At 41.5% G+C, this 26,700-nt stretch overlaps 1 protein-coding gene across 1 annotated transcript in view; it reads left to right on the plus strand.

Moving 5' to 3' along the window:
- The window catches only part of LOC142290334 (zona pellucida-like domain-containing protein 1), a 249,459-nt gene that overhangs the window by 115,071 nt on the left and 107,688 nt on the right, over positions 1 to 26,700 (plus strand). The window contains exon 8 of the mRNA XM_075334296.1: positions 25,107 to 25,215. Coding sequence (XP_075190411.1) covers positions 25,107 to 25,215 — 109 coding nt within the window. The remainder of the gene's footprint in view (positions 1 to 25,106; positions 25,216 to 26,700) is intronic.

Consider the following 26,700-nt stretch of genomic DNA (forward strand, 5'->3'; position numbering starts at 1 on the left):
TTACCAGCGTCCACAGAAGCCGGCTCCTGCTGCCTGCACATTTAGTTGTTGCTGTCTCGCTGTCACACACAGCGATCTGTGCTTCACAGCGGGAGAGCAACAACTAAAAAATGGCCCAGGACATTCAGAAACAACCAGCGACCTCACAGCAGGGGCCAGGTTGTTGCTGGATGTCACACACAGCGACATCACTAGCAACATCGCTGCTACGTCACAAAAGTTGTTCGTTAGCAGCGATGTTGCTAGCGATGTTGCTTAGTGTGACGGGGGCTTTAGAGATCACAGCACCCACTATTAAAACTAGTAAATTTTTTAGATTTAACTATTTTTATAGCTAGATCCCACCTGGCCACCAACAGCTACTGAAGGAAGTAGACGCTAATAGTTTCATTCATGTGACCAGCTCTCACCTTTTTTTATGGCTGAGTAACATCCCCACAGACCAATTCACAAGAATCAGTCCAAATTGAACTCGGACTGAGAATTACGTTTTGGAGTTACTTAAAAAAAAATTTAAATAAAGGTTATCTTCTAGAATCACTGACAAAATTGTTAAAGGAAGTGCAATCCATATCCAAATTTACACTTATTTACCGCAACCTGCATTATTCCACCCATCTTGAAATAATTCAACAGATAAATCAATTTCCAGTCATTACTCAGTTCAACTACAATTATGGGTTTTTCAAAAATATAATTTTCCACCCTACAAAATGACAAAATAAACGGCCCGTTTTAAGTTGAAAATCCTAGATTTGTTTTTAGAACAGCACACAACATGCAACGTGGTAGCTCCTACCACAAAATTAACCTATGATTACACCAAAAGAATCGCAACAGCAATGAACAATGAAGGAAGAAATAAAAATCCACACAACTGGTTATCCCGCACAAGTTCAACAAATGAATTCAAACCATATGGTGATTGTCCATGCTGTTGAGATTCTTCTTAACGTAAAACTACTGAAATGACTTTCACTACTGATGACAAGAGATCATTCACCTTCTGAGATAGAATTAAGTGTTATACAGCAGATGCCATTTTTGTTATTTTATGCCCATGTAATAAAAGGTACATGAAAAGAAGTAAACACCCGCTTTCAGCAAGGACTAAAGAATATTATGACAACATAAAAATGGCTACAAAGGATATCCTCTATCTTAACACTTTTTTGAAAATAATAATTGATCCTGCAAAAATTACCCGATTTGTTGGCATCTAAATCATCCAAAAATAGAGAAGAGGCAATTTTTAAACAGATATCAAAAATGGAATACAAATGGATTTTCACACTTACTGCATTGTCACCAAATGACCTAAATCACAAGATGGAATTATATGTATTTTATCTTTTAATTATCAACTCATAGTCTCATTCAAGAAAATCAAGAAAAACCAAAAACATTTCCAAATATTTAAATTTCAAAATACCCACATTTTAAAATATCCACATTTTTTCATGCATAGTAGCATCTATATATTGATGCTACAATCCATGAAAAAAGTGGATATTTTAAAATGTGGGTATTTACAGTACAGACCAAAAGTTTGGACACACCTTCTCATTCAAAGAGTTTTCTTTATTTTCATGACTCTGAAAACTGTAGATTCACATTGAAGGCATCAAAACTATGAATTAAAACATGTGGAATGAAATACTTAAAAAAGTGTGAAACAACTGAAAATATGTCTTATATTCTAGGTTCTTCAAAGTAGCCACCTTTTGCTTTCATTACTACTTTGCACACTCTTGGCATTCTCTTGATGAGCTTCAAGAGGTAGTCAACGGAAATGGTTTTCCAACAGTCTTGAAGGAGTTCCCAGAGATGTTTAGCACTTGCTGGCCCTTTTGCCTTCACTCTGCGGTCCAGCTCACCCCACACAATTTTGATTGGGTTCAGGTCTGGTGACTGGGGAGACCAGGTCATCTAGCGTAGCACCCCATCACTCTCCTTCTTAGTCAAATAGTCCTTACACAGCCTGGAGGTGTGTTTGGGGTCATTGTCCTGTTTAAAAATAAATTATGGTCCAACTAAACGCAAACCGGATGGAATAGCATGCCGCTGCAAGATGCTGTGGTAGCCATGCTGGTTCAGTATGCCTTCAATTTTGAATAAATCCCTAACAGTGTCACCAACGAAGCATCCCCACACCATCATACCTCCTCCTCCATGCTTCACGGTGGGAACCAGCCATGTAGAGTTCATCCGTTCACCTTTTCTACAAAGACACAGTGGTTGGATCCAAAGATCTCAAATTTGGACTCATCAGACCAAAGCACAGATTTCCACTGGTCTAATGTCCATTCCTTGTGTTCTTTAGCCCAAACAAGTTTCTTCTGCTTGTTTCCTGTTCTTAGCAGTGGTTTCCTAGCAGCTATTTTACTATGAAGGCCTGCTGCACAAAGTCTCCTCTTAACAGTTGTTCTAGAGATCTAGAGATAAGAAGGTGTGTCCAAACTTTGTCTTCCAAATACTGGAAGACAAAGGAATGCAAAATAATGTCTTATAATAGGACAAATGATGGTTGTGAAAGTCACAACCAACTGAAAAATGCTTGAAGTACATAGCTGCTGCAGGCCCATGTGGAAGTAGAGGATGAACCGTTCGAAAGACAGGGGTTGATGCCGTGCTGCCGTTCTGAAGAGACAATCTAGGATTTAACTGTAGTGATTTTATTTTTATGCATTTTGGAGAGAAGCTCTTTTCTTCTTCAGGATTAATCACATATCTAATATCTGTGATTATTCTTGAAGAAGGAGAGGGGTTCTCTCCGAAACACGCAGAAATAAAATCAATATTGGTAAATCCTGCATTGTCTCTTCAACGCGGCATCACCAATGTCTATCTAACGGTTCATCCTCTAGATTTAGATAAGAGCACCTCCCTTAGCTTCTTCTATCTCTGACAAGAAAGACAGTCTTTTGAAACATGTTGATTTCTGAGCTAAACAGGACACCTTAGATGTTAAGCCAACTATTCTCAGAACGTGACGTCACACGTACATAACCAATCCACCTTGGTTTGCCAGGGATCAATCAACACACATTTGTGCTTATACCATCATTGGCAATGTCAGCTCTTGTAGTTACTTATTCTCTCAGCAGTGTGCATAAATACTACTCCCACTATCAGCCTCTCTACATTGGTTTCACATTACTCCTACAAGGATATGCATTAATCCACATTTTCTACACATTAGCTCTCTTTGCTTGAATTTACTGATTCTCTTAGTAGTGTTGTTAACTACCACTTCCACCATCATTCTCTCTTCATTGGTTTTATATTACTATTATAAGGAAGCAGGGCAATCTCTGCTCAGTTTCAATCTAGTCATTATATTATTCTATGCAGGAAGTGCGGTAGTTCCTTTTGCAATGTTATAGTCTGTGCTTGGGGCGACTGTAAGCTATTGTTTTAGATTGAAAAGTAGCTTTGTCATCCTGAGAAGATCAGTTTTCTGGTGTTGGTTTTGTGTTGGCTATTCATTAAAATAAGTTGGCACACATAAAAAAAATAAGTCAATAAATAAATTTGGTTGTTTCACATGTAACATTTTACGCTGTGTTATCTTCAGAATGTAAGCAGGGGCTCAAGAAAGTATAAAATAACTGCTTCTATCTAAAAGACATAGAAATAAAAGTGTCACATGTCTCCACCAGAGTCCGCTTCTGCGACTTCTGGTTCGATCACCAGGCACCACTGTATTCCTGCCTTGGGCAGTGCTGGTGATGGGGGAGGAGTCAGTGGCTCTGGTGCAGGCTCTGCCTATCGAGTAAGCTGAGATTCACTAGGACCTGCAGTACCACTGGCTCACTGTGGTGGCATGTGCCTTCCAGCTGAAGTCACCATCTTTCAGCCAGGGCAAATGGGAAGGCACCACACCGTTATTCCTCCTCCAGTCTGCAATTAGCTGCCAGATATAGTCTTGTGGTATTATTATTACTATTATTATTATTATTATTATTATTCCCGTGTTTTGACCTCTGCCTGTTCTCTGATCATGCTCCTGCCTATCATTTTAGTACTTAGCTGCCATCTATGGTTTGACCTTAGCCTGATTACTTGACCAATCTCTTACCTGCCGATTTTGTCCCTTTTGTATCTGCTTGTTTTGACCATGCCTGCTGACTACTCGTCTCCGGATTGCAACCTTAAATAGGCAGCAACCTCCTGGTCCCTGTAATAATTCCAGATCCCTGTACAGGGGTTAAATGATTTCGGGGCCCTCGGGATCCTGCTTAGTGGACAGTTAACCTCTAATCTGTCCATGACAGAAACCCTGAGTTTGTGGTCCTGGGCAGACATCAAATAATGTTGGCAGTGTAGTAGATACAGATGACTCGATTGTTCATCAATAAGTAGATAGAAAACACAAATAACATAGGTTCCTCTCATTGTACATAACTAACCAAGGTAATGATGACAGCAGCAAGATGATACTTGCAGGATGGGAAGGTCCATGAAAATTTTTCCTTTTAGGCCCAAAAAACACTAGCCAACAGTTACCCAAGATGGGGCCCATCACATTTGGATAATCCATTCAGAGGATAACCAGGCTCTTTTAAATTACCCCAGTGTTGGGTAGTAAATTATTAGTGTGTGTAGGGAACGGCTCTTGGGTGACAAAATACAGCACTGGCTGATACCACATCACAGTAATAGGAGTGGAAAGTTGTCTGTCAGATAAATTACTAATATTTCTAAAGTTATAATAAATTGCTTAAACAGGAAAATACATTATTTAAATAAAAACTTTCCTGGCACTCTTCCTTTGTGACATTTTATTAAAAACATGGATCCCATGCCGTTCTAAACGTAGTCCACCGAATCCAATATAGACCAAATCGCAAACATGCAAAAAGTAAAAGCACCACAAAAACATGACAGTAAGAAAAATGAAAGACATCTCTTATATTGCAGCACCAAAAAGGTGTGGAGTACAGCGTACAGTCATCAATATAAATACAGAAGTGAACTCCACTCATCAGAACAGCAACACATCTACAAAGAAGAAATAGGAAGTAGAGTTGAGCGCGGTTCGTGGTTCGTGGTTCTCCAGTTCGCGGCTCGAGTGATTTTTGGGCTGTTCGAGATCGAACTAGAACTCGAGCTTTTTGCTAAAAGCTCGATAGTTCTAGATACGTTCGAGAACGGTTCTAGCAGCAAAAAGCAGGGCTTTTTACAGCTACAGTGAGCAGGAGCCATCGCTGGCAGCCTGCCACAAGCTGGTAACCAAGATAAACATCGGGTATCCAAGCAAAGCGCTTTGGTTAGTAACCCGATGTTTATCTTAGTTACGTGCAGGAAGCCCACACTTTCCCGCTCAGCTCGCTCCACCCCCTCCTGCCCGCGGCATGTACACATACATACACATACACAAACACACACACACACACACATCCACCCCCCCCCCGCCCGCCCGCCCGCTCGCTCGCTCGGCTTACCTGCGGTGATGAAGTCCCGCCATCCCGACCTCAGCGCTGTCACTGTCCTCCATGGCCGCCGCTTGTCACATCACCTATCGCTTCCGACCCGAGACTGACACTGGCGGTGACGTCACGGACCTCTCGCGATACTTGATGTGAAGGCGCCGGTCATTGACCTCAGTGACAGGGGCTGTCAGTGTGCTGGAGATCAGCGCAGGTAATGTACCTCACTGACAGCATCACTTGTCACCCCCCTGCAGTGACCTGGGCTGACCCATTGATGTTAGCTCAGGTCACTGCACTGCTCTCCCAGCCAATGGGGAACATCCTGCTCTTCATTGACTGGGACAGTGTGCATCGTCATGGCAACCCCTTGGATTACACCAGATCTGGATTTGTTTTTCAATCTAATAAATTGGTTAAAGAGGGAATGTTTTGGGGAGTGTTTTTTCAAATAAAAATGTGTTTGTCGTGTATTTTTTTTTTATTACTGACTGGGTTGGTGATGTCGGGTATCTGATAGACGCCTGACCTCACCAACCCCAGGGCTTGATGCCAGGTGACATTACACATCTGGAATTAACCCCAAATATTACCCCGTTTGCCACCGCACCAGGGCGCGGGATGAGCTGGGGCGAAGCACCAGGATTGGCGCATCTAATGGATGCGCCACTTCTGGGGCGGCTGCGGCCTGCTATTTTTAGGCTGGGGAGATTCCAATAACCATGGACCTCCCTAGTCTGAGAATATCAGGCCCCAGCTGTCTGCTTTACCTTGGCTGGTGATCCAATTTTGGGGGACCCCTACGTGTTTTTTTTAATTATTTATTTAATTTAAAATAACAGCGTGGGGTGCCCTCAGTTTTGGATTACCAGCCAAGGTGAGGTTGCCAGCTGTGGTCTGCAGGCTGCAGCCGTCTGCTTTACCCTAGCTGGCTACAAAACTAGGGGGAACCCTATGTCATTTTTTTTTCATTTTTTTGGCTAAATACAAAGCTAAGCACCCCTTAGTGCCACATGAAAGGTACCAAAGGGTGTTCCACTTTTTCTCCATTTTTTTCTCCACTTTCTCTCCACTTTTTCTCCACTTTTTCTCCATTTTTTTCTCCACTTATTCTCCACTTTTTCTCCTCTTATTCTCCACTTTTTCTCCACTTTTTCTCCACTTTTTCTCCTCTTATTCTCCACTTTTTCTCCACTTTTTCTCCACTTTTTCTCCATTTTTTTCTCCACTTTCTCCACTTTTTCTCCACTTTTTTCTCCACTTTTTCTCCTCTTATGCTCCACTTTTTCACCTCTTAATCTCCACTTTTTCTCCACTTTTTCTCCACTTTTTCTCCACTTTTTTCTCCACTTTTTCTCCTCTTATGCTCCACTTTTTCTCCACTTTTTCTCCACTTTTTCTCCACTTTTTCTCCACTTTTTCTCCACTTTTTCTCCTCTTAATCTCCACTTTTTCTCCTCTTATGCTCCACTTTTTCTCCACTTTTTCTCCATTTTTTTCTCCACTTTCTCCACTTTTTCTCCACTTTTTTCTCCACTTTTTCTCCTCTTATGCTCCACTTTTTCTCCTCTTAATCTCCACTTTTTCTCCACTTTTTCTCCACTTTTTCTCCACTTTTTTCTCCACTTTTTCTCCTCTTATGCTCCACTTTTTCTCCACTTTTTCTCCACTTTTTCTCCACTTTTTCTCCACTTTTTCTCCTCTTAATCTCCACTTTTTCTCCTCTTATGCTCCACTTTTTCTCCACTTTTTCTCCACTTTTTCTCCACGTTTTCTCCACTTTTTTCTCCACTTTTTCTCCTCTTATGCTCCACTTTTTCTCCACTTTTTCTCCACTTTTTCTCCACGTTTTCTCCACGTTTTCTCCACTTTTTTCTCCACTTTTTCTCCTCTTATGCTCCACTTTTTCTCCACTTTTTCTCCACTTTTTCTCCTCTTAATCTCCACTTTTTCTCCACTTTTTCTCCACTTTTTCTCCACTTTTTCTCCACTTTTTTCTCCACTTTTTCTCCACTTTTTCTCCTCTTATGCTCCACTTTTTCTCCACTTTTTCTCCACTTTTTCTCCACTTTTTCTCCTCTTATGCTCCACTTTTTCTCCACTTTTTCTCCACTTTTTCTCCTCTTATGCTCCACTTTTTCTCCACTTTTTCTCCACTTTTTTCTCCACTTTTTCTCCTCTTATGCTCCACTTTTTCTCCACTTTTTCTCCACTTTTTCTCCACTTTTTCTCCTCTTATGCTCCACTTTTTCTCCACTTTTTCTCCACTTTTTCTCTATTTTTTTCTCCACTTATTCTCCACTTTTTCTCCTCTTATTCTCCACTTTTTCTCCACTTTTTCTCCACTTTTTCTCCTCTTATTCTCCACTTTTTCTCCACTTTTTCTCCACTTTTTCTCCATTTTTTTCTCCACTTTCTCCACTTTTTCTCCACTTTTTTCTCCACTTTTTCTCCTCTTATGCTCCACTTTTTCTCCTCTTAATCTCCACTTTTTCTCCACTTTTTCTCCACTTTTTCTCCACTTTTTTCTCCACTTTTTCTCCTCTTATGCTCCACTTTTTCTCCACTTTTTCTCCACTTTTTCTCCACTTTTTCTCCACTTTTTCTCCTCTTAATCTCCACTTTTTCTCCTCTTATGCTCCACTTTTTCTCCTCTTATGCTCCACTTTTTCTCCACTTTTTCTCCACTTTTTCTCCACGTTTTCTCCACTTTTTTCTCCACTTTTTCTCCTCTTATGCTCCACTTTTTCTCCACTTTTTCTCCACTTTTTCTCCACTTTTTCTCCACGTTTTCTCCACGTTTTCTCCACTTTTTTCTCCACTTTTTCTCCTCTTATGCTCCACTTTTTCTCCACTTTTTCTCCACTTTTTCTCCTCTTAATCTCCACTTTTTCTCCACTTTTTCTCCACTTTTTCTCCACTTTTTCTCCACTTTTTCTCCACTTTTTTCTCCACTTTTTCTCCACTTTTTCTCCTCTTATGCTCCACTTTTTCTCCACTTTTTCTCCACTTTTTCTCCACGTTTTCTCCATGTTTTCTCCACTTTTTTCTCCACTTTTTCTCCTCTTATGCTCCACTTTTTCTCCACTTTTTCTCCTCTTAATCTCCACTTTTTCTCCACTTTTTCTCCACTTTTTCTCCACTTTTTCTCCACTTTTTCTCCTCTTATGCTCCACTTTTTCTCCACTTTTTCTCCACTTTTTCTCCATTTTTTTCTCCACTTATTCTCCACTTTTTCTCCTCTTATTCTCCACTTTTTCTCCACTTTTTCTCCACTTTTTCTCCTCTTATTCTCCACTTTTTCTCCACTTTTTCTCCACTTTTTCTCCAATTTTTTTCTCCACTTTCTCCACTTTTTCTCCACTTTTTTCTCCACTTTTTCTCCTCTTATGCTCCACTTTTTCTCCTCTTAATCTCCACTTTTTCTCCACTTTTTCTCCACTTTTTCTCCACTTTTTTCTCCACTTTTTCTCCTCTTATGCTCCACTTTTTCTCCACTTTTTCTCCACTTTTTCTCCACTTTTTCTCCACTTTTTCTCCTCTTAATCTCCACTTTTTCTCCTCTTATGCTCCACTTTTTCTCCACTTTTTCTCCACTTTTTCTCCATTTTTTCTCCTCTTATGCTCCACTTTTTCTCCACTTTTTCTCCACTTTTTTCTCCACTTTTTCTCCTCTTATGCTCCACTTTTTCTCCACTTTTTCTCCACTTTTTCTCCACTTATGCTCCACTTTTTCTCCACTTTTTCTCCACTTTTTTCTCCACTTTTTCTCCTCTTAATCTCCACTTTTTCTCCACTTTTTCTCCACTTTTTCTCCACTTTTTTCTCCACTTTTTCTCCACTTTTTCTCCTCTTATGTTCCACTTATTCTCCACTTTTTCTCCACTTTTTCTCTACTTTTTCTATGGTCGGTCTACCCATTAGCTCTGCCATGCATAGTGTAGCTCTACACCTACTGCACATGTTACTTTATGATTGACATCTCTTTCGTACCAGAGCTGTCTAAGTCTACTCTGACCCCATATTTGTCATTACTATATTGTCCTTGTACTGTATTATGACATTTGTATCATGTGTTTCATTTCTTGCTGTGTTGCAATTTTTTTGCTGCATCCCAATTGTACCTCTACATTGTTCGAGTTTATGTTATTGTTCTCTCACTCTTATGTGATACTGATTATTGTCATTTTTCATGATTACATGCAGATAAGTCCAATCTTACGAAGGCTCAGGCCGAAACGTCATTTGTAACTTGTTTTGGACAAAAACATATATGCTTATGAAAAAAAAAATTTCTTAATACGGACCAATAAAGAGTGATTTTGCATTACTATCCGTTGTGACTTACTGACTTAGTCTGGGAGATATAGAGTGCCGAGGTTACTCACTAATTTTATCTATTATTACCTCTGAGCACCTATATACCAGTGAGCAGAGCTTCCTCTACAGTAGTTCTCCTGATTAGGCATGCCCTTACCTCATGAGCAGGGCATTGCAGCTTTGGTAGCAACCATTACGACATGGACTCTGCTGCTGTGGACCCGGGGAGAGTGAGTGCAGATTCATTGCACCCACACTCCTCACATGAAGGGTCCGCACTCCTAGAAAATGAGGGATACGTTCCCTGAGTGTCTCCCCCCCATATTCTAGACGGTCCAGAGTCGTCGTGGGACCCCTTTATTTTTTTTCTTACAATAAATTGGTGAAAGAGGAAATGTTTTGGGGACTGTTTTTTCAAATAAATTTCTTTTGTCGATTTTTTGTTTTTGTTAGTACTGACAGTTTATGATGTTGGGTATCTAATAGACGCCATGACATCACAAACTGCTGGGCTTGATCTCAGGTGACTTTACAGCTAGTATCAACCCGATTTATTACCCCGTTTGCCACTGCACCAGGGCACGGGATGAGCTGGGGTGAAGCGCCAGGATTGGCGCATCTAGTGGATGCGCCACGTCTGGGGTGCCTGCGGCCTGCTATTTTTAGGCTGTGAAGGCCCAATAACTATGGACCTTCCCACCCTGAGAATACCAGACCACAGCTGTCCGCTTTACCTTGGCTGGTGATCCAATTTGGGGGGTCCCCTACTTTTATTGTGTAATTATTAATATTTATAAAATAATTATAAAAAAGAGCCTGAGGGGACCTCCACATTGGATCCCCAACCACGGTAAAGCTGCCAGCTGTGGTTTTCAGGCTACAGCCGTCTGCTTTACCCTAGCTGGCTATCAAAAATGGGGGGACCCAACGTAATTTTTTTTTTTTAACTATTTTTTAAATAGAAAAAATTAATGGGCTTCCCTGTATTTTGATTGCCAACCAAGGTAACGGCAGGCAGATGGGGGTGGCAACCCATAGCTGTCTGCTTTATCTGCGCTGAGAATCAAAAATACCGCGGAGCGCTACGTCATTTTTTTAAAGATTTATTTTTACAGCACTGTGATGTCCAGCAATCAAAATACAGGGAAGCCCATTTTATTTTTAGTTATTTAAATAAATAATTAAAAAAAATATATGTTAGCTCCCACTGCATTTTTTGTATTGCTAGCTAAGGGTAATCCAAGCAGCTACTTGCTGCTAACCCCCACTGCTTGGTGTTACCTTCACTGGCAATGGAAAATCCAGGGAAGCATTTTTTTTTTTTTTGCCAAAAAGCTACAAAAAAAGGACGTGAGCTTCGCCATATTTTTGTATGCTAGCCAGGTATAGCAGGCAGGTGCTGGAAGAGTTGGATACAGCGCCAGAAGATGGCGCTTCTATGAAAGTGCCATTTTCTGAGGTGGCTGCAGACTGCAATTCGCAGCAGTGGGGCCCAGAAAGCTCAGGCCAACCGGTGGTGCGGATTCCAATCCCAGCTGCCTAGTTGTACCTGGCTGGACACAAAAATGGGGCAAAGCCTACGTCATTTGTTTTCTAATTATTTCATGAAATTCATGAAATAATAAAAAAAGGGCTTCCCTTTATTTTTGGTTCCCAGCCGGGTACAAATAGGCAACTGGGGGTTGGGGGCAGCCGTACCTGCCTGCTGTACCTGGCTAGCATACAAAAATATGGCGAAGCCACATAATTTTTTCAGGGGGCAAAAAACTTCTGCATACAGTCCTGGATGGAGTATGCTGAGCCTTGTAGTTCTGCAGCTGCTGTCTGTCTGTATGGAGAAGAGCAGACAGCAGCTGCAGAACTACAAGGCTCAGCATACTCCATCCAGGACTGTATGCAGAAGTTTTTTGCCCACCAAAAAAATGACGTGGGCTTCGCCATATTTTTGTATGCTAGCCAGGTACAGCTGGCAGCCACGGGCTGCCTCCAACCCCCAGTTGCCTATTTGTACCCGGCTGGGAACCAAAAATATAGGGAAGCCCGTTTTTTTTAATTATTTCACTTATTTCATGAAATAATTAAAAAACAAATGACGTGGGCTTCGCCCTATTTTTGTGTCCAGCCGGGTACAACTAGGCAGCTGGGGATTGGAATCCGCAGCACAGGTTAGCCCGAGGTTTGTGGGCGCCTCTGCTGCGGATTTCAGTCCGCAGCCGTCCCAGAAAATGGCGCTCTCATAGAAGCGCCATCATCTGGCGCTGTATCCAACTCTTCCAACAGCCCTGGAGCCGGGTGGCTTGTTGGGTAATCATGAGTTAATACTGGCTTTGTTTTACCAGCCAGTATTAAGCCAGAGATTCTTAATGTCAGGCACGTTTGACCCGGCCATTAAGAATCTCCAATAAAGGGTTAAAAAAGACACCACACAGAGAAAAAATACTTTAATAGAAATAAATACACAGACACATTAGAGACTCCATCTTTATTACCCCTGTCAGCCCTCCACGATCCTGCTCTTCTGTCTTCTTTCTTTCTAGTGTAGTAGTAGTGACGATTGTAGTGAGGGGCATCACTTGGGGCTGGGGAACCTCCATCCTAACTACAATGCTCACTACAATCGGGAAGCAGCGTGCAGCCTTCACTCCGTGAGTGATCACTGCTGGCTGCTAGCGGTAACGCTGACAGACGCGTTACCATAGCAACGGTGCTCCCGGAGCCGCGGTTAGCGGTGACGTCACCGCTAACTGCGTTGCTATGGCAACAGTGATCTCCGTTAATGACCGGCTGTGTCAGCCGGTCCCTAACGGAACGGGGAGTCGACCGTGTGCTAGAGCATGTCGCCGGTACACGGCGATACACATATGTGCACCGTGTACCGGAGAGATGCACTCGCAGGTCCTACATGACGTGTCATAGTCATGTGACCAGTCTGTAGCCAATGAGATAATAGCCACGTGACTGGTCACATGGCTATTTTGACGTCACGATAGGTCCTGCTTCTCTGCTGGCAGTGCAGGTCACCGGGAGGATTCAGCGATCATCGGATGGAATAGCGGCAGGAGACAGAGTGCAGAAGGGATCGCGAGGACCGGTAAGTGTTATGGCAATGTTTATTAACTGTTTGTGTACATTTATAATGCATTTTTATGTGTTTGTGATTGCCTCCCATTATAGCCTATTGGTTCTAGTTTGGTTCGTCGAACGTTCGACGAACCGAACTTGAACGGGACCCCCGTTCGGCGAACCGGCCTCGAGCCGAACCGGGACCGGTTCGCTCATCTCTAATAGGAAGGATTCATTATTATTCTCCAATCACAACCTCAGGACAATAAACAATAAAAAAACCTACAGCATAAAGGCTGCCATCCTAATAGAATTTGATCACAATCCCCTATTTAATCAATAATGCAAGAGAGCCTCCAGAATAATAATAAAGTACTCATTCAGAGAAGTATTACAACAATAAATACACTAGTATGTGTGGTTTTGATCCATAACTCAGATAAAAAATGTATATGTATTTGTAATTATTTTGTAGTGCAGACACACGGTCCAAAAGAAAATCACAGAGATGTGAATACTCCATAGTATGTGCGGTGTCCATTTGTGCCAGTTTCTTCGGAAGATCTTTTAGTTCCACAGATGTGCAGTGTCCATAGAATATAATGGATACATGTTCGATCTGTGAAAGAACATGGATGGCTGTATGAGGCTTTATGTCGTGGACCATAGAGATCCCATGTGTAAAGATGAGCATACCGTGGAAGTTTTTTTTTTAAAACAATGTGATGCCACACAATGGAGTTATTTTATGCTCACTTTATTGAAAATTTATTAAAACAATCACCAACACACATAGTGAAAAATACTGATAATACAAAAGCTAAAAAGTAGTCCTGCTGTGTAGTGATCCGAATACAACAGTAATAATACACCTGCATTAACTTTAATTAGGGATAGTGCACTCACTCACATAAATGGTTAATAATCAGAGGTTAAACCCATATAATGCAGGAGATCTAAAGTACAACCCCCCCAGGGGTCTGAGCATCAGGTACACCGTAATTAATTGTAAAATGACAACCACTATCAGAGATTACTCAAGTAGTCAAGGTAAAGAGCAACCTCGCAGCACACAGTTGTGTCAGAACATACCGGATTAGTCAGACGGCTGGGGGTGTATCCAGGATCACAAGCCCGAAGCACTTTTCGGCAACCTTTCTCAAGGGCCGATACACATTGTCTGTAAGACGCCACCTTGTGCCCATAAATACCTCATGGATCCACCCCCGTCTGCCCTCCTGTGACGTTTTGACAGCGCTCACCTGCGGCAAGGCTCGGGTATTAACTACATACATCCGGCGGCTTAGCACGACAGTCCGCGCATGCGCCGGAGCAAAAAGCTCCGTGACGTCATTCGCGCATGCGCGGGGCCGTAAAAGAAGCCGCCAGGCATATGCACCCAAGCGTCATGCCTGCAGCGTGAGCGCAAGCACGTCACTACAGGAGGACGGATCGGAGAGCAGGTCAGAAAGGATCAACAAAAGCACGTCACTATAAGTTTGCTGGCAGAAACTCATGACAGCCGAACGTACTATGCACACCATTCCACAGATTCCCATGTAATCCGTCTAGACCCACATAGGTCTAACTATTCATGGGGATTTAGTATATTAATCATAGATAAATGTAATTGGATAGGGGACCAAGTCCCATATCCATAAAAGGTGCCCTAGGAATATAACATACATAGAAGGGGAAAACAGTACAGATAAGATCCAATACATTATATTTGTCAAGCACAAAAAGGCCACATTATAAACAAATATGGATATCATATTACTACGTCCATATTTAATACATAATAAATATATGGATATATAAACATATTATGGTGTCTTCCCAAGTCCAAAAGGCTGTCCGATTCCATGCCTTATTCTTGATCCTGCCGGGAATTCGAGGATACAGAGCAAGAAAAAGATATGGCAGATCTTCAACCACAGAGGTATTACTACAAAAGGACAAACATGTAATTAAAATACAAGAAATAAAAAAGCATAATAGTTAGGATGCCAAAATATGCAGTATATACATCAGAGGTGGAACAAACCTCCATTCCCAAAATCAATGCTTATGTAAGAGAGAACAGCTATAGGGAGGGATCCCTCATGCATTCAAGAAAGGGGCAAAACTCAATTGTTCATTAAGACCCATAGGTGAAAGGGTCCCTAGAGTGAAGATCCACCTAGCTTCCAATCTAGATAGGGCAAGTTTCAGATTACCCCCTCTGATACCACCCTTAATCAGGTCGATCCCCACCACCTTCAATCCCGTTGGGTCACAGTTATGGTGGACCTTGAAGTGTATGGGGAGAGACCTGAGAAGGGAGAGGTCCGTCACGGCTGGAGCTTTTTGGATATCCCGGACATGTTCGCGGATGCGGACCCGCAGCTGCCTAGAGGTAAGCCGTACATAAACCAGATCACATGGACATTTTGCGTAATAAACAACATGGGTACTACTACATGAGATGTACTTCTTGATTTGAAAGTGTTGTCTTTTATCCGCTGAAGAGAATTCCTTACCTCTAGTGATGTTCCCGGATCCGCAAGCTAAACATTCCCCACAAGTGAAGCAACCCACCCTGGGGATGTTATGTCCGTACAGGCCAACCTGTGTCTTAGCCACATAGTGGCTATCCACAAGCAGATCCCGCAAGCTCCTGCCCCTTCTAGACGTGACCAAGAGGGCCTCAGGTAAATCAGTGGCCAGGACCGCATCCGTTTGCAACACTGACCAGTGTCTTACCAGGGCATCTCTAACACGCCCCCATTGTCCGTTGAATGTGGAGATAAATCTGGTTTGGTTCCCACTTACGTCCTTAGTTACCCTATTTGAACCGTACAACAGTTGTTCTCTTGGACTTTGTTTAGCCCTAAGGTAGCCCTGTCTGACACCGCGGGCGCCATATCCCCGATCCCTGAATCGTGCACTAAGGTCTTTGGCCTGGCATTCAAATTTCTGAGATGTCGAGCAAATTCGTTTTGCCCTCAGAAATTGTCCCGTAGGGATGGCCCTAATTGTGGACCTCTGGTGAGCCGATGATGCATGTAAAAAAGCATTAACAGATGTAGCCTTTCTAAAAAGGTCTGTCTCAATTAGACCTCCTTCACCAACCTCCATCATAACGTCCAAGAATTCCATTTTTTTCTGGTCAGCCTTATAGGTTAACCGAATGTTCATATTATTCCGATTCAGATCTTCCATGAAAATATCCAACAGAGAGCGGGCACCTTGCCACAGGAACAGCACGTCATCTATGTATCTATACCAGCAGACTACCCTCTGGGCAAGCGGGAGCTCGTGTAAAACCGTTTGCTCCCACCTGCCCAGGAATAGTCCCGCATAAGATGGTGCACACGCTGCCCCCATGGCGGTGCCACGCCTCTGCAGGAAGAATCGGTCCTTAAAAGTGAAGACGTTATGATGGAGGATGAATTCAAGAAGTTCCATAATAAGCTCACACAGAGATCCCTCCAATGGCCCTCCCATGAGGAAATGTCTGGATGCCTCCAGACCCTGTTCGTGCTCGATGCAGGTATAAAGGGACTCGACGTCCGCCGTAACAAGCCACATATCTGCATCAACATGAATACCATCCAATTTCCTAAGGAGATCGTTGGTATCCTTCAAATATGATGGGAGATTCTGTACCAAAGGTTTTAAGTAGAAGTCTACAAAGGTACATATAGGCCCACAAAGGCCACCAATCCCCGAGACGATAGGTCGTCCCGGAGGATTGGCGGCATCCTTGTGTACCTTAGGTAGCAGGTAAAAAGTGGGCAACTTTGGAGTGTTAACCAACAATCCATCTCTCACCTTTGATGTTATTATGCCCTCCAAAAGTGCCTCATCAAGGATAGACTCTAACTTAATCCTGAACACGGGGGTGGGGTTGCTGGTAAGTCTGGTGTATGTCTCCTTATTGTTAAGTTGTTTGAATGCCTCTCGTTCGTATTTGAGGACAGGCCAAATCACCACATTCCCCCCTTTGTCCGCACTTTTTATCACAACATCCGTCATATTTTTTAGTTCCCTAATCGCCAGACGTTGTTGTTTTGTCAGATTTTCACCGGAGCTATATTTGGGAATTTTCTCAAACTCCTTGGTGACCAATCTGACAAATATTTCTATTTGCGGACATAAGGACAAAGGGGGAAATGCGGTCGACCTTGGTAAAATTTCTTGGGGAAACACCCCAGACACACCTAGCTCACCCTCCCTTTCCAAACTTTCCAATACAGCAATGGCCTCCTGTTCCCTGTCAGTCAGGGCCTCATCCCCTTTCTTTGCTTTATGATGTAATCTGTAAAGAAGCAATTTCCGGGCATATAGATGGAGATCTTTTAAAGCAGTAAATAAATCAAAGGTGCCGGTTGGTACAAATGATAGACCAAGTTGAAGAACTTGAGTCTGTGCCTCTGTGAGAGTGTGGGTTGAGAGGTTAATTACCTGGAGTTGATTCTTTTTGCTACGTTGTTCCAGGGACATGGTAGGTGAAATTCCCTTCCTTTTCCCCTGTGTCACTCCACGGTGGTTTTTAGAGATGTCATTATATTTTTTCGTAGGATCATCATCCTTCTCCTCCATCCCCATACTCTCCCCGGAGGTGCGAGATGACATAGAGCCTGATCGGGGTTTTCCATGGTAGAATTGACCTGGACGGCCCTTCTTCCATCTATATACTTGTTTATTACTATGGTCGTTCTTGTCCCTCTGCAATTTCTTGGTTTTGGTACTTCTAATTTCATTTTCCCATTTGGCAAAATCACCCTCTACTTCAGTATTAAATTTGGCCAGTTGTTCTTCCTTTAGCTCTTTTTTGATTTTATCTTGGATAGCCTCAATCTCCACCTCCATTTCACCCACGTTTACTTCATTTAGTTTAATGAGCAGTTCCATGAAATGTTTTGAACATGCATTGGCACTATCCTCCCAAGCTTTAATAAACCATTCCTCTTGAATAGGGAATGAAGGGAAAACCTGAATACGTAGACCACGGGGAATCAAACCCCGGGCTACATATTGCTCCAGGAAACCTTTGTTCCACCACAATTTAGTCCTTTTGTGGAGCAATTGTTTTAATCTCTGCATATCTGCTTGGCAATCGCTATGCTTACTGTTAAAACCACAGGCCAGATCTTCTTTAAAAGCCTCATTTATATGAGAGCGCCAATTGTTATCGCGCGCTCTGAAATCCATGGATTCTGAAAACAAAGCTGTGATAAACACAGATATTACTATTATAACAGTTTTCATGAAACAAGGGGAGTTACAGTGAACCATATTACAACTTCGTGTTCTCACGTAATAATCCCCCAATTTTACCAAATATATGCATACTCCTCAATATCTTAAAACAATGTGATGCCACACAATGGAGTTATTTTATGCTCACTTTATTGAAAATTTATTAAAACAATCACCAACACACATAGTGAAAAATACTGATAATACAAAAGCTAAAAAGTAGTCCTGCTGTGTAGTGATCCGAATACAACAGTAATAATACACCTGCATTAACTTTAATTAGGGATAGTGTACTCACTCACATAAATGGTTAATAATCAGAGGTTAAACCCATATAATGCAGGAGATCTAAAGTACAACCCCCCCCAGGGGTCTGAGCATCAGGTACACCGTAATTAATTGTAAAATGACAACCACTATCAGAGATTACTCAAGTAGTCAAGGTAAAGAGCAACCTCGCAGCACACAGTTGTGTCAGAACATACCGGATTAGTCAGACGGCTGGGGGTGTATCCAGGATCACAAGCCCGAAGCGCTTTTCGGCAACCTTTCTCAAGGGCCGATACACATTGTCTGTAAGACGCCACCTTGTGCCCATAAATACCTCATGGATCCACCCCCGTCTGCCCTCCTGTGACGTTTTGACAGCGCTCACCTGCGGCAAGGCTCGGGTATTAACTACATACATCCGGCGGCGTAGCACGACAGTCCGCGCATGCGCCGGAGCAAAAAGCTCCGTGACGTCATTCGCGCATGCGCGAGGCCGTAAAAGAAGCCGCCGGGCATATGCACCCAAGCGTCATGCCTGCAGCGTGAGCGCAAGCACGTCACTACAGGAGGACGGATCGGAGAGCAGGTCAGAAAGGATCAACAAAAGCACGTCACTATAAGTTTGCTGGCAGAAACTCATGACAGCCGAACGTACTATGCACACCATTCCACAGATTCCCATGTAATCCGTCTAGACCCACATAGGTCTAACTATTCATGGGGATTTAGTATATTAATCATAGATAAATGTAATTGGATAGGGGACCAAGTCCCATATCCATAAAAGGTGCCCTAGGAATATAACATACATAGAAGGGGAAAACAGTACAGATAAGATCCAATACATTATATTTGTCAAGCACAAAAAGGCCACATTATAAACAAATATGGATATCATATTACTACGTCCATATTTAATACATAATAAATATATGGATATATAAACATATTATGGTGTCTTCCCAAGTCCAAAAGGCTGTCCGATTCCATGCCTTATTCTTGATCCTGCCGGGAATTCGAGGATACAGGGCAAGAAAAAGATATGGCAGATCTTCAACCACAGAGATATTACTACAAAAGGACAAACAACATGTAATTAAAATACAAGAAATAAAAAAGCATAATAGTTAGGATGCCAAAATATGCAGTATATACATCAGAGGTGGAACAAACCTCCATTCCCAAAATCAATGCTTATGTAAGAGAGAACAGCTATAGGGAGGGATCCCTCATGCATTCAAGAAAGGGGCAAAACTCAATTGTTCATTAAGACCCATAGGTGAAAGGGTCCCTAGAGTGAAGATCCACCTAGCTTCCAATCTAGATAGGGCAAGTTTCAGATTACCCCCTCTGATACCACCCTTAATCAGGTCGATCCCCACCACCTTCAATCCCGTTGGGTCACAGTTATGGTGGACCTTGAAGTGTCTGGGGAGAGACCTGAGAAGGGAGAGGTCCGTCACGGCTGGAGCTTTTTGGATATCCCGGACATGTTCGCGGATGCGGACCCGTAGCTGCCTAGAGGTAAGCCCTACATAAACCAGATCACATGGACATTTTGCGTAATAAACAACATGGGTACTACTACATGAGATGTACTTCTTGATTTGAAAGTGTTGTCTTTTATCCGCTGAAGAGAATTCCTTACCTCTAGTGATGTTCCCGGATCCGCAAGCTCCATTTATGTGAGTGAGTACACTATCCCTAATTAAAGTTAATGCAGGTGTATTATTACTGTTGTATTCGGATCACTACACAGCAGGACTACTTTTTAGCTTTTGTATTATCAGTATTTTTCACTATGTGTGTTGGTGATTGTTTTAATAAATTTTCAATAAAGTGAGCATAAAATAACTCCATTGTGTGGCATCACATTGTTTTAAGATATTGAGGAGTATGCATATATTTGGTAAAATTGGGGGATTATTACGTGAGAACACGAAGTTGTAATATGGTTCACTGTAACTCCCCTTGTTACATGAAAACTGTTATAATACCGTGGAAGTTCAAGTTTGCTGGGTTCAGCCAGACTTTAGTTAAAAGTTTGACACAGGACCAGGACTTGACCCAAACTTGATCCTCGGACCCCGAACCTCATAAAAGTTAATGATGACCGTAACATTGGTACAGTAAAAGGGCTGTAAAATGGTCATAGTAAGGGCTAAAAGACTGCTGAAGGACGTAAAATGTGGTCATTTGCCCTACAAATATGTGGATATGGAATAAATAAAAAAAGGATGTGGGCTCCTGCCTATTTTTGATAACCAGTGCAGGTAAAAAAGACAGCTATGGGCTGTAACTCTCAGATGTCAGCTTTACCTTGGCTGGTTATCAAAAATAGATACCACACAATTTTTTAGAATGATTTAAAAAAATCATTTTAAAAAAACAATGTGAACTCTGACCTATTTTTGATAACAAACCAAGGTAAAGCAGACACCTGAGGGCTGCTATTATCTGTCTTGGAAGGGCCATGGTTATTTGGCCCCTCTCAGCCTAAAAGTAGCAGCTCATAGCCAACCCAAAAGGGAAGAGCCCACCGGAGGATCCTCTGATGCACTGCTGAGCCAGTCAGGCACTGCTTGTCACATTGCAATTATGTAATACATTTAATTTCATGCCCCAAATTGTCCACTCTCATATCATCTGAGAAATTTGCCATGTATCTTTACTTCTTCACAACATTTGCCTTAAGTTTAACTTATGGTCAGGAAGGGGTCCTGAAAAATGATGTAAATTTACGTCATGGTTATTATGTGGGCACAGGGACTGTGCCTGCACAATCACTGCCAGGAGCTAAGTGTAAGTTACAGCTGAACTTCAGCTGTAACAACCAGGGATGATGTCTGTGCCGTGTTCACTCTCTGTCCCACCTGAACAGGACCCCTCAGATGTGATCACGGGGGCCTGATCATTGCCATAGCAACCCGACGTGCAATGATGACCTCTGTTTCTGCCAGGCTATAGTGGTCTGTTGGACCATGTCAGCAGCATTCATACTAAATTTGAACCCCATTTTGGCACTCCTTTGCTTCAGAGCTTTGCACTATGCCTCAAAAGTAGTTTTCAACCACATAGGGGGGATTGTGAAACACAGGAGAAATTGTGTAATACATTGTATGGTCCATTTTCTCCTATTACCTTTTTGAAAATTAATACTTTGGGGCCAAAACAACATTTTAGTGGAAAAATGGTAATTTTTTATTTTCACAGCCCAATGTCATATGATTCTGTGACTCACCTGATAGGTAATATTACTCGCTTCACTCTAGATAAATTATTTAAGGGCTGCAGATTCGAGAATTCATTCACCTGAAGGAGGTTTCTGCTGTTTTGGTATGTCAAGTGATCTTCAAATGTTACATGTCATTTGTAATTTATTCCAACCAATATTACTCTCTTTACCTTCTGAGCCCTGCCATTTGTCCAAACAGTAGTTTTCCATTTCAGATGAGGTATTGGTGCACTCAGGAGAAATTGTACAACACATTCTATGGGCTATTTTCACCTGTTACCATTGTGAAAATGAAAACCTAGGGGTTAAAAAATTTGTATGGTAAAAGTGCATTTTTTCATTTTCACTGCTCAACCTTATAAAATTCTCTAAAGCGCCTGTAGGTTTAAGGTGCTCACCACACCTCTAGATATATTCCTTGAACAGTGTAGTTTCCAAATGAGGTAACTTGTGGGGGCCTTCCACTATATAGGCATATCAGGGGCTCTGCAAATGCAACATTGCATCCGCTATCTATTCCAGACAATTTTGCGCTTAAATATTTAAATAGTGCGCTTCTCCTTTTGAGCCCTGTCCTGTACCAAAGCCATAGTTTTCCACCATATATGGAGTATCCTTGTACTCAAGAGAAATTGCACAACAAACTGTACAGTCCATTTTCTAATATTACCCTTGTGAAAATGATAATATTTGGGGTTAAAGCATCATTTTTGAGGTAATTTTTTTTTCATGGCTCAATGTTATAAAATTCTGTGAAGCACCTGTAAGTTCAAGGACACATCTAGATAAATATTTTGAGAGGTGTAGTTTCCAAAGTAGGGTAACTTGTGGGGAATTTCCAATATTTTTTCACATCAGGGGCTCTGCAAATGCGACATGGCATCTGCTATCTATTTCAACCAAAGTGGAGCTCCAAAATTCAACCAGTGCTCCTTTCCATCCACGCCTTGGTGTTCTAAAACAATTTTTTTTGTGTGAAAAAGTATAATTTTTATTTTTTCCTTCCACATTGCTTTAGTTCCTGTGAACCACCTAAAATGTTGATAAACTTTTTGAATGTGGGATTGACCACTTTGAGGGGTGCAGTTTTAAAAATGGTGTCATTTTTGGGTACTTTCTGTCATGTAGGGCCCTCAAAGTCACGTCAAATGTGATATGATCCCTAAAAATATTGGCTTTGCAAATTTTGTTGGCAAAAAGAGATATAAAGCTTTAACCTTTCTAATTTTTTAACAAATAACATGTTTTAAAAATTGTGCTTAAGCAAAAGTAGACATGTGACAAATATTATTTATTAAGGATTTTGTGTGATCTCTTTTAAGGACATAAAAATGTAAAGATCGAAAATTGGTAAATTTTAATTTTTTTTTGTTATTTTCATAAATTAATGAAAACTATATCAACTAAAATTACCAGTAAAATGAACTACAATGTATCATGAAAAACAGTTCCAAAATTACTGGGATAGTGGGAAGCATTCCAGAGTTATTACGTCATAAAGTCAGAATTTTAAAATTTTGCCTGATCATGAAGGTGAAAACAAGCTCGAGAGTGAAGGGATTAAACACAAGATAAGAGAAAACTTAAAGACATTATTCAGAATTAGAGAAACATACTTTTTTCTTCCAGAAACAGCTCTACCCCTGGGCCATGAGTTATGCCTAGTATTTAGAGTTTAGCGGACTGCAAATAATCCGGGCCCGGCGGATCCGCGGCGGGCTGACAAAGAAGTCCGGATCCGATCCGGAATCTGGCCCCATGTATGTCAATGGGGGATCGGAATCCGGGACGAGAGAGAGAGAGAGAAGGAGAATGTTTTAAGGCATTTCTATTACTTTCTTAAATCTTAAAGTCAAAACTAAGAGTACTATGACTTTAAAAAAAAAAGTAAAAAGTATGGAACAGCCCATATGATGATGTCATGTGTTTTGAAGCTTCTGATAGGTTTATTGCCAGCATCAGAGTTAATTAGTGACACACCTGTGGATGTATTTTAATGTATACCTGAGACACTGATTCTTTGTGTAGCATTATGGGAAAGTCGAAATAAATCAGCCAAGATCCCAGGAAGAGCATTGTGGACTTGCATAAGTCTGGTTCATCCTTGGGTGCAATTTCCAGATACTTGAATGTGCCTTTTTCATCTGTACAAACACTCATATGCAAGTAAAAACAAGATGGGAATGTCCAGCCATAATACCGCTCAGGAAGGAGATGGGTTCTGTGTACCAGAGGTGAATATGCTTTGGTCATGTGCATATCAACCCAAGAACAAAAGCAAAAGACCTTGTGAAAATGGTGTTAGAAGCTGGTAAGATTGTGTCATTATCCACAGGGAAATGAGTATGTATTAACATGGGCCGAAAGGCCACTCTGCCAGGAAGAAGCCATTACTCTAAAAGAAACATAAACAAAAAAACAGATTAATGTTTGCAAATGCAATCAGGAACAAAAACTAATTTTTGGAGACATGTCCTGTGGGTGAGGAAACTAAAATTGAACTGTTTGGCCTTAATGACCATTGATATGTTTGGAGGAAAAAGGGAGAAGCTTTGAAACCTAAGTACACCATCCCAACTTTGAAACACGGGGGAGCAGCATCATGTTGTGGGCTTTTTTGCTGCAAGAGGGACTAGTGCAGTTCACAAAATAGATGGCATCATGAGGAGAGAAGATTGTTTGGCTATACTGAAGCAACATTTTAAGATATCAGCCAGGTACTTAAAGCTTGGGCTGAAATGAGTCTTCCAAATGGACAATGATCCAAGTCACACTGCCAAACTGGTTACAAAGTGGCTTAAGGATAGCAAAGTCAATATTCTGGAGATTCCATCACAAAGCCCTGAACTCAATCCTATTGAAAATGTATGGGCAAAGCTGAAAAGGCAGGTGCGAGCAAGGCAACCTACATACATGGCTCAGTTACACTAGTTCTGTCAGGGGGAATGGGCCTGAATTCTTATCAACTATTGTGAGAAGCTTGTGGAAGAATATCCAAAACGTTTCACCCAAGTCATACAGTTTAAGGCCAATGGTATCAAGTACTAATGACGAAATGTATATAAACTTTTGCCTTTGAAAAATGTAATAAAAATGCCTTAATAAAAATGCCTTAGAACATTCTCTCTCATTATTTTGGCATTTTATCAAATATAAATAATTTTGGTAATCCTAACTGACCTAAAATGGGAAAGGTATTGTGAAAAAAACATGCATATGTGTCTTTTAAAATAGTGTATTTAAACTTCTGGTTTAAACAATACATGATAACCAAATTCTTTAGAAAAGCCTACAGCCTACAATGACCATGCTGCCACTACACTGCCATGTGAGCATCTTTTTGCCTCGACTAATATCTCATTTCTTATTAAACACTCACAGGCAGGTTCCTCTCATCATCTTTAATAGTGTGTTACCTAGATAGATCATATTTTTTGTACTTATTTCTTTTCATACACTATACTCTGAAACTCTTTTTTATGCAATATGTCTTATAAATGAAGTGTTCTGTTAACGTTAACTATTGTATATCCCTACAGACATGCCACAACAGAGAAAGAAGAGATGCACATACAAAGACTACACTTTCTCCACACAGCCTTTCTGGAAACGCTGTTGTGTCTGCTGGACCCATTATTACAAGAAGTGGTAATGTTATTCTCATTTACAGATCATAATTTTCTTTTCTATAAGCTAAGATGGATAGGAGCTTTCACATAACCTGTCCAATGAAAATGAAGACTAACAGAATAAGGCATGATTAGCCTGTCATTGCTTATATAGTATCCTTTTGTAACCAAAAGAACAGAATTGCTAAGACACTATTGATTCTTAGCATATGTGAAATAAGAATGAAGATGTAGATGAATAGGGTTTGGACATCAGGGAGTAGACAATATGACACAAACACGAAATAGTAGCATTCCAACAAAGTAATATATGGTGGTCAATATAGAATGATCACTATGTATGTTTATGACTAGATTTTGTTGTTGTAACCACATATATGGAGATCTTGCTTTATAGCACAACCTAAGTATTCATATAAGTCCAAAATGTATGCTTTTAGCTCACAAGGGGCTGTAACTGGCAATGTCTGATGGCACTGTGTACAGTAGCGCACCGCCGATGGTGGGAGGGCATGCGCTCATGCCACTTACACGCTGAAGTTGCCAGCATGCCAGCATCAGGGAGGAACCTGGGGGAGTGGAGGAAAGGAGAATATAATTGCTTTTTTTACTGTGTGTGGTATGGTGGGGGGATCATATGTACCAGGATGGGGCAAGGATGGCGACAGATATCAGGATGGGGACATATACCAGGATAAGGCCATGATGGGGACATATATACCATGATGGGGTCATACATGAGGATGGAAACATATATGCCAGAATGGGGCCATGGTGGTGACATGATTGGGTCATATACCAGAATGGGGACATGATGGAGGCATATACCAAGATGGGGACATGATAGAGACATATACCAGGATAGGGGTATGATGGAGACATATACCAGGATTGTGACATATACCAAGATGGAGACATAATGGGGACATATACCAGGATGGGGATATCATGAGTACATAAACCAGGATGGGGCCATAAACCAGTATGGGGCCATGATGGGGACATGTACGAGGATGGGGACATGATGAGGACATATATACTAGGATGGGAACTTGATAAGGACATATACCATGAGGTAGACATATACAATGATGGGGACATATACCAGGATGGGGACATTATGGGTACATATACCAGGATGAGACATGATGGAGACCTACTGTATATCAATATGGGGACATATACCAGGATAGATCCATGATCAAGACATATACCTGGATGGGGACATGATGGAGACATATACCAGGAGTGGGCCATGATCAGGACATATACCGGAATGGACTCAGGATGGGGACAAATATACCAGAATTGGGGACATATATGTCCTGTTTACCGGTAAGTGGCTCAGGATGGAAGACTTTAGTACAGGATGGGTGACATTAATACAAAATAAAGGGAAGGGGAAAATATGTACGCCTTTATAGGATTTAGCATGCTGCAATGGCCCAAACATCTGATCAACATGCGAGGGGGGAAGGGTCAGGCCCAAACTTTGAACCAGGGT

Source organism: Anomaloglossus baeobatrachus, chromosome 2, assembly GCF_048569485.1.
Source record: "Anomaloglossus baeobatrachus isolate aAnoBae1 chromosome 2, aAnoBae1.hap1, whole genome shotgun sequence".
NCBI classification, from domain to species: Eukaryota; Metazoa; Chordata; class Amphibia; order Anura; family Aromobatidae; genus Anomaloglossus; species Anomaloglossus baeobatrachus.